This window comes from Ostrea edulis, chromosome 4 (assembly GCF_947568905.1).
Source record: "Ostrea edulis chromosome 4, xbOstEdul1.1, whole genome shotgun sequence".
NCBI classification, from domain to species: Eukaryota; Metazoa; Mollusca; class Bivalvia; order Ostreida; family Ostreidae; genus Ostrea; species Ostrea edulis.
Genome location: NC_079167.1, coordinates 68198232 through 68216293, shown reverse-complemented (window position 1 = coordinate 68216293; position 18062 = coordinate 68198232). Strand labels below are relative to the sequence as shown.

General features: G+C 44.4%; 2 protein-coding genes across 2 annotated transcripts; one reads left to right on the top strand and one right to left on the bottom strand.

Annotated features, from left to right (window-relative positions):
• Positions 1-455: 455 nt before the first annotated feature.
• LOC130053838 (uncharacterized protein F54H12.2-like) lies at positions 456-1859 on the top strand. The gene is made up of 2 exons (XM_056161442.1): positions 456-1490; positions 1620-1859. The coding sequence occupies exons 1-2, from the start codon at positions 456-458 to the stop codon at positions 1857-1859; spliced, it is 1275 nt and encodes a 424-aa protein (XP_056017417.1).
• A 1921-nt stretch (positions 1860-3780) lies between these two features.
• On the bottom strand, positions 3781-4569 carry LOC130053837 (uncharacterized). The gene has a single exon (XM_056161441.1). The coding sequence runs from the start codon at positions 4567-4569 to the stop codon at positions 3781-3783; it is 789 nt and encodes a 262-aa protein (XP_056017416.1).
• Between the last annotated feature and the right edge of the window lie 13493 nt (positions 4570-18062).

Genomic DNA, 18062 nt, shown 5'->3' with positions numbered 1-18062 from the left:
TAAAACAGGGATGGATGTGTTAGATAATAAACGATCACTCAAAGACGCTCTCAAGACACACGGTGCCCAAGCCCTGAAAGAGACAGCAGGGTATGCCCGTAGGCGAAGATCTCGAAAAGCCCCATCCAAACGAGGAAGAAAAGCGCGCACAGGAATACTCAGGAAGCCTGGAACCACGACCCTCAAAAGAAAACAGGTGGGAAAACAGGTGGGAATACAGGAAGGAAAAGGATTTGTTAAAAGAAAACAACGTATCTTAGCTCGGGGAGGGCCTCATAAGAGACCTAGGAAGCAACCTAGGAAGCGATCTAGGAAGGGAGGTAGGAAGCTAGTGAAAAGGGGTAAGCCAAAACGCTCTCTGGATATTTTCGACTGAGAACCCTATAAAAAGGGAGTGAGAAGGAGCCCAGAACACATTTGATGCCAGTTCACGCTGAGTAACACATCGTTCCAATATGATGCACCGAGAATCTTGCGCTTGTGGCACCAGCAGTTTAGAACTGTTTAAAGTGCCCCCGACCAACGTCACTTTAGAAGATTCGAAATGGATGGAATATTATCCCATTTCCAGTACCCTCAACTCGGATACGGCTCCGATTGAATTTGAAATCAAAGGACAAGGAGATGAATATCTGGATTTATCCCAAACTTATCTCCAGATGGTATGTAAATTCACGAAAGCCAATGGAACGAATCTCGCAGGAGGCAATTCGACCTCGACCCCCGTGAATAACATTCTCCATTCCTTGTTCAGTGAAATCGATGTCAGTCTCAATGGAAAAGTCATTACCCCGGGGACGGATACTTATCCCTACAAAGCGTATCTGGAGAAATTGTTGTCTTATGCACCCAAGACTCTGGAAACCCAGATGAGAGCCTGTAGCTTGTGGGAAAAAGATACGGCAGGACATATGGATGAGGTCAAATTAGAAGCTCTGGCTCAAACTCCTGTGGAATTTGCAGTAGTGTCTAACAAAGTCAACATCGCGGCCGTCATCCCGACTCCCGAGTATCCGGATGATTCCAAGAATGTAGGGTTGAGAAAACGTCACGAGAAGATTACAGACAGTAAGGAGATCGTGTTGATGGATCGATTACATCTGGATTTGTTTGAGCAAGAGAAATGTCTCCCTAATGGCTTGGATGTCCGTCTCAGATTCAATCGCGCTCGACCCCAGTTCTACATGATGACCGCTGCCGGGAGTAGTGGGAAAGTGGCCATTCAAAGTATGATCTTGTGGGTGAGGAAAGTCAAACCTGTGCCGAGTATCATTAATCTCATCAATCAGCAACTGAGTACTCAAACGGCGAAATATCCATTGAGACGAGTGGAAGTGAAAACCTTCACCATTCCTAGTGGCACCCAATCTAAAATCACCGATCATCTGTTTCAAGGACAGATGCCTAAACTGATCGTGTTGGGCTTTGTGGACAATGCGGCTTTTAATGGGGATAATACCAGAAACCCCTTTCATTTCCAAAATGAGAGAGTCAAGAAATTAGAAATCAGTATCAATGGAGAAATGATGGAAACCCGACCTTTGGAACCTAATTTCACCGACGATCAGTACCTGAGATCGTATTTGAGTCTGTACAAAGGCTTGGGAAAATTAGGTCAGGACTGGGCTCCGGACATTACCCTGGAAGAGTATAAAAACGGTTACACCCTCTGGTGTGTGGATTTCACGAAAGATCAAGAAGCCCAGACGGATAAATTTCATCTCATACAGACGGGGAACTTGAGAGTGGAAGTGCAATTTGCCGCCAACGTAGCCAGGACCTTAAACTGTGTGGTGTATGCCGTGTTCGACAATCTGCTAGAAATCAACAAACAACGAGAAGTCAGTATCGATTACTAAGAGAGAGATGGATACTCAGCAATTGAGAGATGTTTTACAACGAGATTTAGGACCGGCGTTTGCCGGTGTGTATCCTCGAGATGTCATACCTGAGCTGTTACCTCATCACAAAGCCATCGTGGTGAATACAGACCCTCACGATCGCCCTGGAGCGCATTGGGTCTGTTTGTATTTGAGTAGCCCTACCGTCGAATATTTTGATTCTTACGGATTACCTCCCAGCCATAAAGACATCCAAGACTTTATTCAACGCCACGGAGAGACTTGGATTCATAACACCCATTGTTATCAAGATTTGAATACGGATGTCTGTGGACAATACTGTGTGTATTTTTTACATCAACGCCATCGCCATAGAAGCACCGTACGAGAATGGTTACTTCCCTGGAAAGGCACGGCCTTACAACGCGATCGTTTTGTGGCGGATTGGTTTAAAGAGACCTTCCGTAAACCGAGAACCCATCAAGGACAAACTTGTCAATGTCAAAGACTGAATGTATTGTAAACTATGTTATTGTTATTGTTCATAGTTGGAGTTTAATAAAACGTTGGAAAAAAAAAAATTTCTTGTCATTGTAATCAACCATGTCTTTTCAAAAAGAATGGGTAGCCCTGAAAAGGGCTGTTTTCTTTCTCTCTCTGTTCTTGGTCTTTTCTCTTCTTCTTCTCTCTTCTCCTTCTTCTCCTTCTCTTCTTCTTCTTTTCTTCTCGGTCCCCCTCACTGTCTGTTCTTCTTCTTCTTTCTTCTCTTCTTTTTCTGCTCCTCCGGGGGTTGCTCGTGGTCAAACACAAAAACGGGCAACCACCCGTGTTTAAAAAACAATCTCCCCGGAGGCCGCTGTACCACTTCTAACTCTGCGTCCCAGTTTTCTTCTGGCGGGGGCAGATCCTGGCTCATGGGCGGTGGGGGAAGAGCCTCCCGTGAGGCCGGCGGGGTAATCTCTTGCTCCCAATCCTCCTCCCATTTGATACAATAATCATTCACCGTAGGGTCTGGTCCTACTCTGCGGCTCATGGTTCTGGTTCCTTTAAAAACTCGGAATGCCCGATTTTGACGTTGCGCTCGGTTTAAAAAGGCGAGAGCGCGGACGTCCTCGAAAACATCCCCTACCTCAGATGGCTGACGTCATGTTGATGACTCATCAAAAAACACTATATACATAGGTCACTTGTTACCATTTTTCTCAATCATGTCGTTTGAACGGTACGCGGATGATGAGAATGATGTACTAGTGTGTGGGTATTGCCGAGGACCTTGGAGCACTTGTGGCTGTTTTCATTATAAAAAAGAAAACATCCTGGCCAAACAGAAGTGGATAGAGAGATTGGCAGAGCTGACGTATTATCCCTTTGTCTATAAATGTTGTGGTCACACTAGAGAACCCTGGCTAGAGTGCAAGTGTCCGCAGCATTGTACCATCACCCCTGAAGAAGAAATAGTGCATAAGGACTGTACCTGTGAGATCTGTCAGGAGTTTAGAGAGCGCTGGACTCAGAGAAAGTTTGATCCCCGGCTGTTTCAACATTGTCCTTACAGTCAAGAACCCTGGTCAACGTGTACCTGTGAGACCTGTCAACCAGCATGTCGGTGACGGATCTACGAGGAGATGTATTATCTCTACCTTGGGTGGATGCTATTGTACAACAATGTAACTGTTTAACGGTGAAACCTCATGGATTAGCCGGAGGCAATTGGACTCATTATAGACAATGGATTTGTGACTTTGCTTATCAGTATCATAAACATGTGTACATTGTCAAGAAAATGTAACTTTATTATAGCTTTATTCTAGCTATTACTTGTGTTAATAAAAACTTTTTTAAAACAAACTTGTGTGTTTCTTGATTTTTGCCATAAAAAGTGTCTTTTCAAAAAAGTTGGTGGCCCTGAAAAGGGCCGTTTGGTCCTAAGGACCGACTTTCATTCCCTGGTTCCGGTAAACCGGCATAACGGGCACCGTCCCCGGGTGTGTCGCCGCTCCTGTAACTCTTCCACGCACGAGCAGCAAGCTGGGCGCTGCCCACATCCCCTGCACGTGATACCAGAGTGTACCCTGTCTTGCCAGCAGACAGGGCACTTAAACCAAATGGGAACCGCCCTATCTGCCCAGCCAGGGACAGTCATAGGGTGGTTCCTCGGGGGATGAGTTGCCACCGGTGCGTGGGTTGGTCTCGGTGGCGGAGTCCTCCCTGCAAACCGGATGGTAGGTGGTGGGGGTCTTGCAGGGGCTGCCGGTCTCGGTGGTGATGACGTGGCTGCCACCAGCAGCGACGGACTCTGGGCTGGACTGGGAGGTGGTGCGGGGGACGGTGACCGCGGTGAATACTCCACCGGTGACGCTGGTGAGTCGCTCATCGGCACCGGGCTGTATTCCACTGGTGCCGATGGGATCGCTGGTGGTGGTGTTGTAGGCGTCGCCGGGGAGTAAGGTGGTGGTGGTGAGGGTGGCTGTGGGGCCCGTCGGCGCGGTCTCGTGGCCGTGGAGATCCGGGCGGTGCGGCGGCGGGGTGCCCTCCCTTCATACTCGGCCCGCACCCGGCAGATGATCTCACGGACCCCACTCTGGTCGAAAGGGGAGAAGGTGCTCAGGTCGTTCTCAGAACGCACGACCCAATTCTCCCCTACCCGTTCCTCACCCACCACTACCAGCCGGTACCGGAATCCAGGCAAGGTCTGAAAATTGTAGAGCGGGTCTCTTCTTGTAGCCATTCTTCTTTCTTCTTTAAAATCCTTCAAAAATCTTCTATAACTGTGCTGGATCACCAGTGAAGCAAACTGGCGAGTGCGCCGGTATATATCGGGAAAGCGCGGACCTCCTCGAAAACATCCCTCGCTTCGGAGACGAAGCCAAGATGGTGGCCGTCAAAATGGCGGATTTGTGCTTTCGAGTAGAGAGTTTTTTCTCATTGTCTTTTTCTAGACATTCGATATCTGTGTATGGTAGATTTAATCTGATAGATTCTGAGACGGCGAATGCGTTAAACTTATTTTTATTTTGCTACGTCGCATAGTTTTCAAAGAAACAGAGGTTAAAGAGGTCGAGTCGAGGTTCAATGTTTCTTCACCCCCTCTTTAAAAATTTATTTCTCGACCATGTACATCCCTAAAAACATCTCATAAGGTCTATTCGATAGAAAACACCTTATTTGATTCGATTTTCACTCTACCTTTAGGATTTTAGGATTCCTCAACAAATAAACCCTTCTCTGAGAGACTCAACCAAACACAGCTTTCGTGTAAACAATTTTATTCATGTCACATATTTCAAATACATAACTCCCACACACAACACCAATTCACATGTCTTTTTAAAATAGGGTCCAACATTTTTTCCATTTCTCGAATCCTGCGTTGAAATCGATAGCGATCAGCGGCTACAGTCATCCAGATACTTGTCCGGTCTTCTTCGGGTAACAGATGCACTTCATTTTGATCCAGATTAAAAGTCACACGTTTAACTTGACGTACATCTCTCGAAGACATCGTAGTCTGATTTTCTCGATTTCTGCTCTGTCTGTGGGTCGAATTCGTTTCAATTCCTGGCCCATTAAATGAATCAGTACTAAGGCTTGCGGGGTGATCCGGTTCTCGATCAAATACTGACAGAGACATGGATAGTCCTTTAAGCTGATGGGAAATAATTCTTCTCGCATATAGTGTAACACAAATTCAAACTGCCCAGAATGAATGTCTGTGAGATAATCCAATACATAAACTATCGCTTTCTCTGTGATGTGGTCACTGCTGGCCATCCTCCGGGAATAAATGAAATGAATTAAGTTCTTCACACTTTATGTATACTTCTCGAAGCCAGTCCTTGGTGATACTTTCAATCTCGGCGGTTTTTTCAGGCATGCGTTTCTTGAATTCCTCCCCCGCGACATAAATTAACATCAACCCCGCATCGTTATAGAGATTGATGTACACATGGTTCCGTAGATCTGTATATTCGTCCAGAGTCATTGGAAACACCCCCGCTATCAGATAATTTTTAACAGCTTGAAACACCGTATCGTCTTGCATTTTCTCCACCCATTCTAATGCATGGTTATGCGCTTTTTCTGCGATGTTGTCACTGCTGGCCATCCTCCAGGAATAAAGGAAAAGAAAACGGTTAGGTTTTTTTATACACCTTTTCCAGCCAGTGATCGGTAATCGCTACAATCGCCCCAGTCTTCTCAGGTTCCCGTCGTCTAAATTCTTGGTCCATGTTATAAATCATGATCAATCCAGACTCTCTGTTCAGGTTGTCGGCTATATGCTTGCAAACGCTGGAATATTCATATAAGGTCATAGGAAATTCCCAAAAGATCAACAACTTCATGGCGAATTTATATCTCAACGGCTGTTTTTCTTTCCAGTCCTTGATACACCGTAATGCAGCGCTACGAGCGTTGTTCACCGATTCTTTGTAGTCCTCGAAATGCTGTAATACAGCGGTAAGAACGTTGTTGGTCAATTCAGCCATGATGATCAAAATGAAAAAATTCTAAAACGTTCTTGTTTTATAACAGGGCAGCCATTCCTTTCATACGAATCAGTTCCACGAATCCTTTTTGTAGACAATCGCGTAAGATCCGATCAATGTCACTCATCTGGTCTGGAAGATTCTGTTTCAATTCCTCAGCATACAAATAAATCATGAGTAAACGTCCCGTATTGGTATTCTCCGCTAATGAATCAGCAATCCGTTGAAAACTATGTACATTTCTGACCTCCGGTGACATCTGTTGTACAAATTGACGAGCATTTTGAATGTGAGGATTATGTAAGGCCACGTTCATACATTGTAGTACATAACTATATCCATTTATTCTCGTAGTAGCACTGCCCCCCATAGTAAATAACGAACGTTCAGAAAACACCTGTATTTATAGGTAAAGGTTATGCATCACGTGATCAAACACCTGCACCACGTGATCAAGCACCTGTACGTCAGCTGGTTTTTCTACAGTCATTCTTGTCTGACCTTCAGTCATGGATACACGGAGAATTTTAAGAGCGAGACGCCGCGGCCAGGGAATACAACCAGTGGAGAATTTAACCATAGTAGAAGATTATGTAGACGAGATGGAGATCTGGGCCAATTTAGTACAGAGATGTCGCCATCGATTACGCTGGGGCCGATCTAAAAATTGGTGTTTTGACTATGTATTGCGGTCACATGAAACAGTGGAGGATATTTACCTGCGTTTAAGTGACATGTACCTGAAAAATTCCCCCCTCATACAGTACATGATTTACCAGTTTTACACGTTATTGAACGGCACTCAAAAAGTATCGGGATTTATTCGACTGGAGAAACCACGTTACCGGAGAAGTGTATGGGTATTGTTTTGGGATGCACACTGGATGTGGGAAACCGTCGAAGAGATACGTTTCCCCGGGAGAAGAGCTCGACAATTAGTACAACACATTATATCCGAAGATCATGACTTACACGTGTATATAGAAGAACCTGCGTATGAAGCCGGCCATTTTTAAAAATAAAAACTTCATGCACAGCCCTTTTTAGGGCTACTTTAAACACCAATATAAGTTCCATTCCACTAAAGTCAATGTGTACCAATGGGCACTAGCACGCGCTGGTCGCGAGAAACCGGCTTTTCAAGTTCAATTAGTGCACTAGCACGCGCTGGTCGCGCGATGTTCTAGCTGAAACCGGTTTTTCCAGAAAAAGATGATGCAACCACGTGCTCCCCACGTGCCCCTCACGAGACAGAATAGTCTAGACATTTTGCTGGCTATAAAAGCGGAGCCCCAGTGTCAGTCCTCATTCGATCTTCAATCACCTTCCAGAAGACATGGCTCAGAAACAACTAGAATTTGTGGACAAAGCTCAGAAGAAAATAGATCAGCTGGTACAGAAGGAGATGGGGCCACAGAAAGACTACATTGAACTGAAGAAAGCTAAGAGTGACGATCAGAAGACTGAACTGGGGAAGACCTCGAACTTCTTGCTCACGTCTCCAGACTACGTTGCTCAAAGAAGAAGAGAAGAGAAGAAGATGGCCCAGACCTCGAACCAGACCACGAGCTTCAATCTCACGCCTTCAGACCACGTTGCTCGACAAGTGAAGATGGCCCAGACCTCGGATTACCTCCCTAGCCAGAATCCGACAGACCCGGGATTAGGCTTCTATTTTCCCGATTCACAGGACGCTACGGGACTGGAGATGGGCTTATACGATAAACCCCCCTTCGGCGGAGAAGATTCCCCCATGAGCAGGACCGATTTCGCCATCATTACCACGACACTCGACGGGATCGTTAACCGCATTAATGTGCTGAGTAATGAGATTGGAAATCATACCACAATCCTACTGAAGAAGCTGGAAGACCTGACTTCTAAAAAACCTAGGAAGGAATACACTCCAGATTACACTGCTAACCCGTGCTACACGTGTGGAGAAACAGGACATTGGTCGCCGGATTGCCCACAGAAAACAGATTATCCGCAGACCAGTAAGAAATCGTGGTCGGCAGATTCTCAACAGACCAGCAAGAAAACCAAACAAAAGGATCCTTGCTTCAAATGCGGAAAAATAGGACACTGGATTAGTGAGTGTCCAGAAGAACAAGCGGAGATAGATGCGATGATTGGACCCGTACCTGGCTCAAAACCCCCTGTGAAGAGAGAATACACACCGTTAGAGATGTGGAATCCACCCGCACCTACTGAAGAACGGCCAAAAAAGAAGAAGAAACTCAGCAGAAAGTAATGGACTGTGCTTGAACTGTTATGCTTATTGAACTGTTTTTATGCTTATTGAATTGTTTTGCATTGTTCTATGCTTGTACCATTGTTCTTTAATAAACATGTCAACTTAAAACCTTGTGTTATTCTTTTAGATTTAATACACTGTTATTCTTTTAGATTTAATACACAGGATTTCACTGGATTTTATACCGATTTTCAGAAAAATAGCAGGAACTCATTCCAGGAACTCAAAGCGAAAGTACCGCATCATAGACCAGCGGCCATAGGCCAGTCTATTCACCCGCTCTACAACCCCTGCTGGGGTTGACCCCGTCCTAGTGCACTCCGTTGACCCCAACACCGCTTGACCAATCAAAAACGCCCTTACTTGACCTCATTTGCATAAAAAGTGCACTCAGTTGACCTCCCTATCGGGACGCGTTATACTACTTGTGTGATAATAAAATATTGTCAAATTCAAAAAAAAAGTCCTTTACCCGTAATCAATGATTACAACTTACAAGTCGAATTTTAAAAAGCTGAAGACTTCATTACACCTCACTTTCGATGTACAATTCCAACAAATATACAGAGATTTATGCATGTAAAACTTATACGGTACCAATTTTGATGCACCAGATGCGCATTTCGACAAATAATGTCTCTTCAGTGATGCTCAACCGAAATGTTTGAAATCCGCATGCATACTCATTCGATTTTGCTCTATCTAATGTATGCTTCGGAGTATTGTACCTTCTATTTTCTACTGACTTGTCTAATAATTCTTGTGAAGTCTCATCAGTATACATATTTACGTGGGAGTCTTTCGGTGTTTGTGGACAATTATCATGAGTAAAACCAATGCGTCTTAACTAGAACCATGTCGGACTCCCTTTGCAAAATTTAGGAACTATGCTGGACGCTTACAGTCTTTAAGCAGGGAGTCGATCTTTATCGTGCCACACCTGTTGTGACATGGGACCTAGGTTTTTGCTGTCTCATCCTAAGGACCACCCCATTTAGTCGCCTCTTACGACAAGCAAGGGGTACTGAGAACCTATTCTAACCCGGATCATCCTGATGCATCAGTAGAGAAATGTAGATATGGTAATAACAGAACAAAGTTTCAGATAATGCGCAACATGCAAAACTGTAATCTATCATCTGTATAGGGTTCAAAGGGTAACCCAAAATTCTATATCAGAGCAAGTGTATGCTAGTATGCGTAACTTAAAGTGCAATTTCGATTGATGATTTTCAAAGGAAACTAAGCACTTATTTGCAAAACAGTTTGTGTTATTTTTCCGCAAATGAGATCAATACATTGCAACATTTAGGTTCAAACAGAACTCTATATGATCTTCGATTTAGCTGCTCCATATTTCATGTAATAAGGAGTTTTGAGATAAAATGCAAGAGAGGTGAGAAAAATATAAAGTAATTCAGCCTGTTATTTGGTGAAATTTACATACACATGACAGTTATGTATAAATATCATTTATGCTCCATTAACACCAAATACAGAACTACTTTCTCCATGAAACAGAACGAGTGGTACAAAAGAGAATTTTTTCCACTCCGAATGGTATCTGTCAATTATAAGCTTGAATAGCTTCTAAGAGAAATATATCTTACACCTACATATAGTCAACAGAATAATCAAATAAAAACTGGGCGCCACCAGATAACTGCAAAAGTGTTGAGTGTGGCGGAAAACATCAAGCAATCAAACAATCATTTCAACAAAAAGATACAATTGGATCAAAACAGGTTTTTTTCTAGAAGAACTCGTAAATGTCAACATACTTCAGAAGTTAAAACAAAATCTTGGCATCAAATCCATTAATTTTCCTTTAATAACTGAAACCAAAAACACAATATTTAATCAAGCTCAAACTTTTATTGTAGATGTACCTTCATTGATTTCCAGGATGGTAAGAATTTTTTTTTAAATTGTTCAATCTGTGTGGGGTGGTGGTGTTGATCGTGGAAGTGTTATTGTAGGTGGTGGTGGTGGTGGTAGGAGTGTTGTTGTAGGTACTAGTGTTATAGGTGTGTGGTGGTGATCGTGGTAGTGCTGGGGTGGTGGTGGTGATTCTGGTGTTGTAGGTGGTGGTGGAAGCAGTATTGTAGGTGGTGTGGTGATCGTGCTAGTGTTGTTGGAGGTGGTGGTAGTGTAGGTGGCGGGGTGATCGTGGTAGTATTGTTGGAGGTGGTGGAGTGAAGGTGGTGATCGTGGTAGTGCTGGGGATTATGGTGTTATAGGTGGCAGGGTGGTGGTGGAAGCAGTGTTGTAGGTGGTGGGGTGATCGTGGTAGTGTTGTTGGAGGTGGTGGTAGTGTAGGTGGCGGGGTGATCGTGGTAGTATTGTTGGAGGTGGTGGAGTGAAGGTGGTGATCGTGGTAGTGTTGGGGTGGTGGTGGTGATTATGGTGTTGTAGGTGGCAGGGTGGTGGTGGAAGCAGTGTTGTAGGTGGTGGGGTGATCATGGTAGTGTTGTTGGAGGTGGTGGTAGTGTAGGTGGCGGTAGTGTAGGTGATGGGGTAACCGTGGTAGTGTTGTAGTTGGTGATCGTGTTGTAGGTGGCGGGGTGGTGATGGTAGCAGTGTTGTATGTGGTAGTGTTGTAGGTGTGTGGTGGTGGTGATCATGGTAGCAGTGTCTTAGGTGGTAGAGTGATCATGGTGGTGGTGTAAGTGGTAGTGTTGTAGGTGGCGGGGTGGTGGTGGTAGCAGTATTGTTGTAAGTGGTAATGTTGTTGTAGATGGTTTGATTGATTTTATATTGTTTAACGTCCCACTCGAGAATTTTTCACTCATGGAGACTTCACCATTGCCGGTGAGGGGCTTACGAGCAGGGAGAGATCTTTATTGTGCCACACCTGCTACGACACAGGTCCTCGTAATTTACGGTCTCATCCGAAGGGCCGCCCCATATAGTTGCCTCTTACGATAAGCAAGGGGTACTGAGGGCCTACTCTAACCCGAATCCCCACGGGATTTAGGTGGTGGTGGTGGTAACAGTGTCATTGGTTTAGTAGGTCGCGGAGTGGTGATCGTGTTGTTGTTGTTGTTCATATAACGTATGTGGGAAAAACATATCCTGCGTGGCATTACTGCTCGGTGGTTCATTGAAAGACTCACGTTGACGATACGTATTCTCTAAATGCCTGGAACAATAAGAAATGGACCAATAAAAGAACAATAAGAATGACAAATCGATACGGAAGATCTGAAGCAGTAGTTCTCGAAGGCAAAAATTGGTTCCGATCACCAAAGAGTGATAAGGTAACCTGAATTGCAATAAAAATACCGTAATTGAACTTATTGCAGCATTTCCTCCGATAAAGTATTTCATTAATCTGAAGACAACCGGGGAAGCGCCATAATATGCTAAGGATTGGAGAAAGAACACCGTGTAGGGAATTAATCCTTCACTAACTCGCACATAATTACTGACTGAGGTGTTTCTTTGATATTTCCACTTCAAGCATCATCTCTTTCACAACGTTTACAATCAAACCTCAGATATGGAGAAATTGTGTGTCTATTCATTGTGCCAGAAAGAGAAGTCAGGTAATAAAAATGCAATGAATAGCCCTCAATGTATGCAGTATTTAAAAGACTTACTTCGTTTAGGATAATTACGTTCGTCTGATCTTTCTTCCTTCCACTAGATTTCATTGTTAAGTCGTCTGCCTTTTCGGGCATTTCTAAATACTTGTGAGATCCTGTTAGTCATTTAAAATCTTTGTGAGAAACGTCTAGGCCAATATTTCAAATAAACTCAATCCGCGAGAAAGATTTTGAAGACCATTGTAGTTTATTGTGCTCACTTTCTTGATCCATCCAGCCCACGACCGCGGTATGCTGTCTCTGTATACTCATAACACGATACAAGTATAGAATTTTTAATGCACCCATTCTTTCGATCTGTTTCTTTGTATAAACTCTTTTCTTTCTATAAACACAAGCAGGAATAGAATCTGTATATTGTCGAAAGGGTTCTTTGTTTGCCATAAGTAGTATAAGGCGTCCCGATAGGGGGTTCAACTGAGTGCACTTTTTATGCAAATGAGGTCAAGTAAGGGGGTTTTTGATTGGTCAAGCGGTGTCGGGGTCAACGGAGTGCACTAGGACGGGGTCAACCCCAGCAGGGGTTGTAGAGCGGGTGAATAGACTGGCCTATGGCCGCTGGTCTATGATGCGGTACTTTCGCTTTGAGTTCCTGGAATGAGTTCCTGCTATTTTTCTGAAAATCCAGTGAAATCCTGTGTATTAAATCTAAAAGAATAACAGTGTATTAAATCTAAAAGAATAACACAAGGTTTTAAGTTGACATGTTTATTAAAGAACAATGGTACAAGCATAGAACAATGCAAAACAATTCAATAAGCATAAAAACAGTTCAATAAGCATAACAGTTCAAGCACAGTCCATTACTTTCTGCTGAGTTTCTTCTTCTTTTTTGGCCGTTCTTCAGTAGGTGCGGGTGGATTCCACATCTCTAACGGTGTGTATTCTCTCTTCACAGGGGGTTTTGAGCCAGGTACGGGTCCAATCATCGCATCTATCTCCGCTTGTTCTTCTGGACACTCACTAATCCAGTGTCCTATTTTTCCGCATTTGAAGCAAGGATCCTTTTGTTTGGTTTTCTTGCTGGTCTGTTGAGAATCTGCCGACCACGATTTCTTACTGGTCTGCGGATAATCTGTTTTCTGTGGGCAATCCGGCGACCAATGTCCTGTTTCTCCACACGTGTAGCACGGGTTAGCAGTGTAATCTGGAGTGTATTCCTTCCTAGGTTTTTTAGAAGTCAGGTCTTCCAGCTTCTTCAGTAGGATTGTGGTATGATTTCCAATCTCATTACTCAGCACATTAATGCGGTTAACGATCCCGTCTAGTGTCGTGGTAATGATGGCGAAATCGGTCCTGCTCATGGGGGAATCTTCTCCGCCGAAGGGGGGTTTATCGTATAAGCCCATCTCCAGTCCCGTAGCGTCCTGTGAATCGGGAAAATAGAAGCCTAATCCCGGGTCTGTCGGATTCTGGCTAGGGAGGTAATCCGAGGTCTGGGCCATCTTCACTTGTCGAGCAACGTGGTCTGAAGGTGTGAGATTGAAGCTCGTGGTCTGGTTCGAGGTCTGGGCCATCTTCTTCTCTTCTCTTCTTCTTTGAGCAACGTAGTCTGGAGACGTGAGCAAGAAGTTCGAGGTCTTCCCCAGTTCAGTCTTCTGATCGTCACTCTTAGCTTTCTTCAGTTCAATGTAGTCTTTCTGTGGCCCCATCTCCTTCTGTACCAGCTGATCTATTTTCTTCTGAGCTTTGTCCACAAATTCTAGTTGTTTCTGAGCCATGTCTTCTGGAAGGTGATTGAAGATCGAATGAGGACTGACACTGGGGCTCCGCTTTTATAGCCAGCAAAATGTCTAGACTATTCTGTCTCGTGAGGGGCACGTGGGGAGCACGTGGTTGCATCATCTTTTTCTGGAAAAACCGGTTTCAGCTAGAACATCGCGCGACCAGCGCGTGCTAGTGCACTAATTGAACTTGAAAAGCCGGTTTCTCGCGACCAGCGCGTGCTAGTGCCCATTGGTACACATTGACTTTAGTGGAATGGAACTTATATTGGTGTTTAAAGTAGCCCTAAAAAGGGCTGTGCATGAAGTTTTTATTTTTAAAAATGGCCGGCTTCATACGCAGGTTCTTCTATATACACGTGTAAGTCATGATCTTCGGATATAATGTGTTGTACTAATTGTCGAGCTCTTCTCCCGGGGAAACGTATCTCTTCGACGGTTTCCCACATCCGGTGTGCATCCCAAAACAATACCCATACACTTCTCCGGTAACGTGGTTTCTCCAGTCGAATAAATCCCGATACTTTTTGAGTGCCGTTCAATAACGTGTAAAACTGGTAAATCATGTACTGTATGAGGGGGGAATTTTTCAGGTACATGTCACTTAAACGCAGGTAAATATCCTCCACTGTTTCATGTGACCGCAATACATAGTCAAAACACCAATTTTTAGATCGGCCCCAGCGTAATCGATGGCGACATCTCTGTACTAAATTGTCCCAGATCTCCATCTCGTCTACATAATCTTCTACTATGGTTAAATTCTCCACTGGTTGTATTCCCTGGCCGCGGCGTCTCGCTCTTAAAATTCTCCGTGTATCCATGACTGAAGGTCAGACAAGAATGACTGTAGAAAAACCAGCTGACGTACAGGTGCTTGATCACGTGGTGCAGGTGTTTGATCACGTGATGCATAACCTTTACCTATAAATACAGGTGTTTTCTGAACGTTCGTTATTTACTATGGGGGGCAGTGCTACTACGAGAATAAATGGATATAGTTATGTACTACAATGTATGAACGTGGCCTTACATAATCCTCACATTCAAAATGCTCGTCAATTTGTACAACAGATGTCAACCGGAGGTCAGAAATGTACATAGTTTTCAACGGATTGCTGATTCATTAGCGGAGAATACCAATACGGGACGTTTACTCATGATTTATTTGTATGCTGAGGAATTGAAACAGAATCTTCCAGACCAGATGAGTGACATTGATCGGATCTTACGCGATTGTCTACAAAAAGGATTCGTGGAACTGATTCGTATGAAAGGAATGGCTGCCCTGTTATAAAACAAGAACGTTTTAGAATTTTTTCATTTTGATCATCATGGCTGAATTGACCAACAACGTTCTTACCGCTGTATTACAGCATTTCGAGGACTACAAAGAATCGGTGAACAACGCTCGTAGCGCTGCATTACAGTGTATCAAGGACTGGAAAGAAAAACAGCCGTTGAGATATAAATTCGCCATGAAGTTGTTGATCTTTTGGGAATTTCCTATGACCTTATATGAATATTCCAGCGTTTGCAAGCATATAGCCGACAACCTGAACAGAGAGTCTGGATTGATTATGATTTATAACATGGACCAAGAATTTAGACGACGGGAACCTGAGAAGACTGGGGCGATTGTAGCGATTACCGATCACTGGCTGGAAAAGGTGTATAAAAAAACCTAACCGTTTTCTTTTCCTTTATTCCTGGAGGATGGCCAGCAGTGACAACATCGCAGAAAAAGCGCATAACCATGCATTAGAATGGGTGGAGAAAATGCAAGACGATACGGTGTTTCAAGCTGTTAAAAATTATCTGATAGCGGGGGTGTTTCCAATGACTCTGGACGAATATACAGATCTACGGAACCATGTGTACATCAATCTCTATAACGATGCGGGATTGATGTTAATTTATGTCGCGGGGGAGGAATTCAAGAAACGCATGCCTGAAAAAACCGCCGAGATTGAAAGTATCACCAAGGACTGGCTTCGAGAAGTATACATAAAGTGTGAAGAACTTAATTCATTTCATTGATGAAATCATGAGTGCTAGGGATAACATCGAAAAAACATTTGTCCTACAGTGTATTGAGGAAATAGAAAACTTGCCAGATTTTCAAAAATTGAAATCCTGTCTTCGTGCGGTATTATTTCCAATCACTTTAGACGAATATTGGTGGATATGCAGACATTTGATCGAGAACCGTATCAACACCGAGGCATTAGTGTTGATTCATTTAGTAGCCGAGGAATTAAAGAGAACAAAGCCGCACATCAGTGGGGTGATCGAGACCCTTCGAGGACGGTATCTTCATCACATGTACAACAAAATACAAGAAAACGTGTGACTTTTAATCTGGATCATAATGAAGTGTATCTGTTACCCGAAGAAGACCGGACAAGTATCTGGATGACTGTAGCTGCTGATCGCTATCGATTTCAACGCAGGATTCGAGAAATGGAAAAAATGTTGGACCCTATTTTAAAAAGACATGTGCATTGGTGTTGTGTGTGGGAGTTATGTATTTGAAATATGTGACATGAATAAAATTGTTTACACGAAAGCTGTGTTTGGTCGAGTCTCTCAGAGAAGGGTTTATTTGTTGAGGAATCCAAAAAATCCTAAAGGTAGAGTGAAAATCGAATCAAATAAGGTGTTTTCTATCGAATAGACCTTATGAGATGTTTTTAGGGATGTACATGGTCGAGAAATAAATTTTTAAAGAGGCGGTGAAGAAACATTGAACCTCGACTCGACCTCTTTAACCGCTGTTTCTTTGAAAACTATGCGACGTAGCAAAATAAAAATAAGTTTAACGCATTCGCCGTCTCAGAATCTATCAGATTAAATCTACCTTGCACAGATATCGAATGTCTAGAAAAAGACAATGAGAAAAAACTCTCTACTCGAAAGCACAAATCCGCCATTTTGACGGCCACCATCTTGGCTTCGTCTCCGAAGCGAGGGATGTTTTCGAGGAGGTCCGCGCTTTCCCGATATATACCGGTGCACTCGCCAGTTCGCTTCACTGGTGATCCAGCACAGTTGTAGAAGATTTTTGAAGGATTTTAAAGAAGAAAGAAGAATGGCTACAAGAAGAGACCCGCTCTACAATTTCCAGACCTTGCCTGGATTCCGGTACCGGCTAGTAGTGGTGGCTGAGGAACGGGTAGGGGAGAATTGGGTCGTGCGTTCTGAGAACGACCTGAGCACCTTCTCCCCTTTCGACCAGAGTGGGGTCCGTGAGATCATCTGCCGGGTGCGGGCCGAGTATGAAGGGAGGGCACCCCGCCGCCGCACCGCTCGAATCTCCACGGCCACGAGACCGCGCCGACGGGCCCCACAGCCACCCTCACCACCACCACCTTACTCCCCGGCGACGCCTACAACACCACCACCAGCGATCCCATCGGCACCAGTGGAATACAGCCCGGTGCCGATGAGCGACTCACCAGCGTCACCGGTGGAGTATTCACCGAGGTCACCGTCCCCCGCACCACCTCCCAGTCCAGCCCAGAGTCCGTCGCTGTTGGCCGCAGACACAGCATCACCACCGAGACCAGCAGCCCCTGCAAGACCCCCACCACCTACCATCCGGTTTGCAGGGAGGACTCCGCCACCACCGAGACCAACCCACGCACCGGTGGCAACTCATCCCCCGACGAACCACCCTATGACTGTCCCTGGCTGGGCAGATAGGGCGGTTCCCATCTGGTTTAAGTGTCCTGTCTGCTGGCAAGACAGGGTACACTCTGGAATTACGTGTAGGGGATGTGGGCAGCGCCCAGCTTGCTGCTCGTGCGTGGAAGAGTTACAGGAGCGGCGACACACCCGGGGACGGTGCCCGTTATGCCGGTTTACCGGAAGCAGGGAATGAAAAGTCGGTCCTTAGGACCAAACGGCCCTTTTCAGGGCCACCAACTTTTTTGAAAAGACACTTTTTATGGCAAAAATCAAGAAACACACAAGTTTGTTTTTAAAAAGTTTTATTAACACAAGTAATAGCTAGAATAAAGCTATAATAAAGTTACATTTTCTTGACAATGTAAACATGTTTATGATACTGATAAGCAAAGTCACAAATCCATTGTCTATAATGAGCCCAATTGCCTCCGGCTAATCCATGAGGTTTCACCGTT

Coding starts and splice junctions, on each gene's coding strand:
- LOC130053838 (XM_056161442.1), top strand. CDS start 456: ATGATGCACCGAGAATCTTGCGCTTGTGGCACCAGCAGTTTAGAACTG. Junction 1,491..1,619: donor TTCATTTCCAAAATGAGAGA/GTCAAGAAATTA, acceptor AAATTAGGTCAG/GACTGGGCTCCGGACATTAC.
- LOC130053837 (XM_056161441.1), bottom strand. CDS start 4,569: ATGGCTACAAGAAGAGACCCGCTCTACAATTTTCAGACCTTGCCTGGA.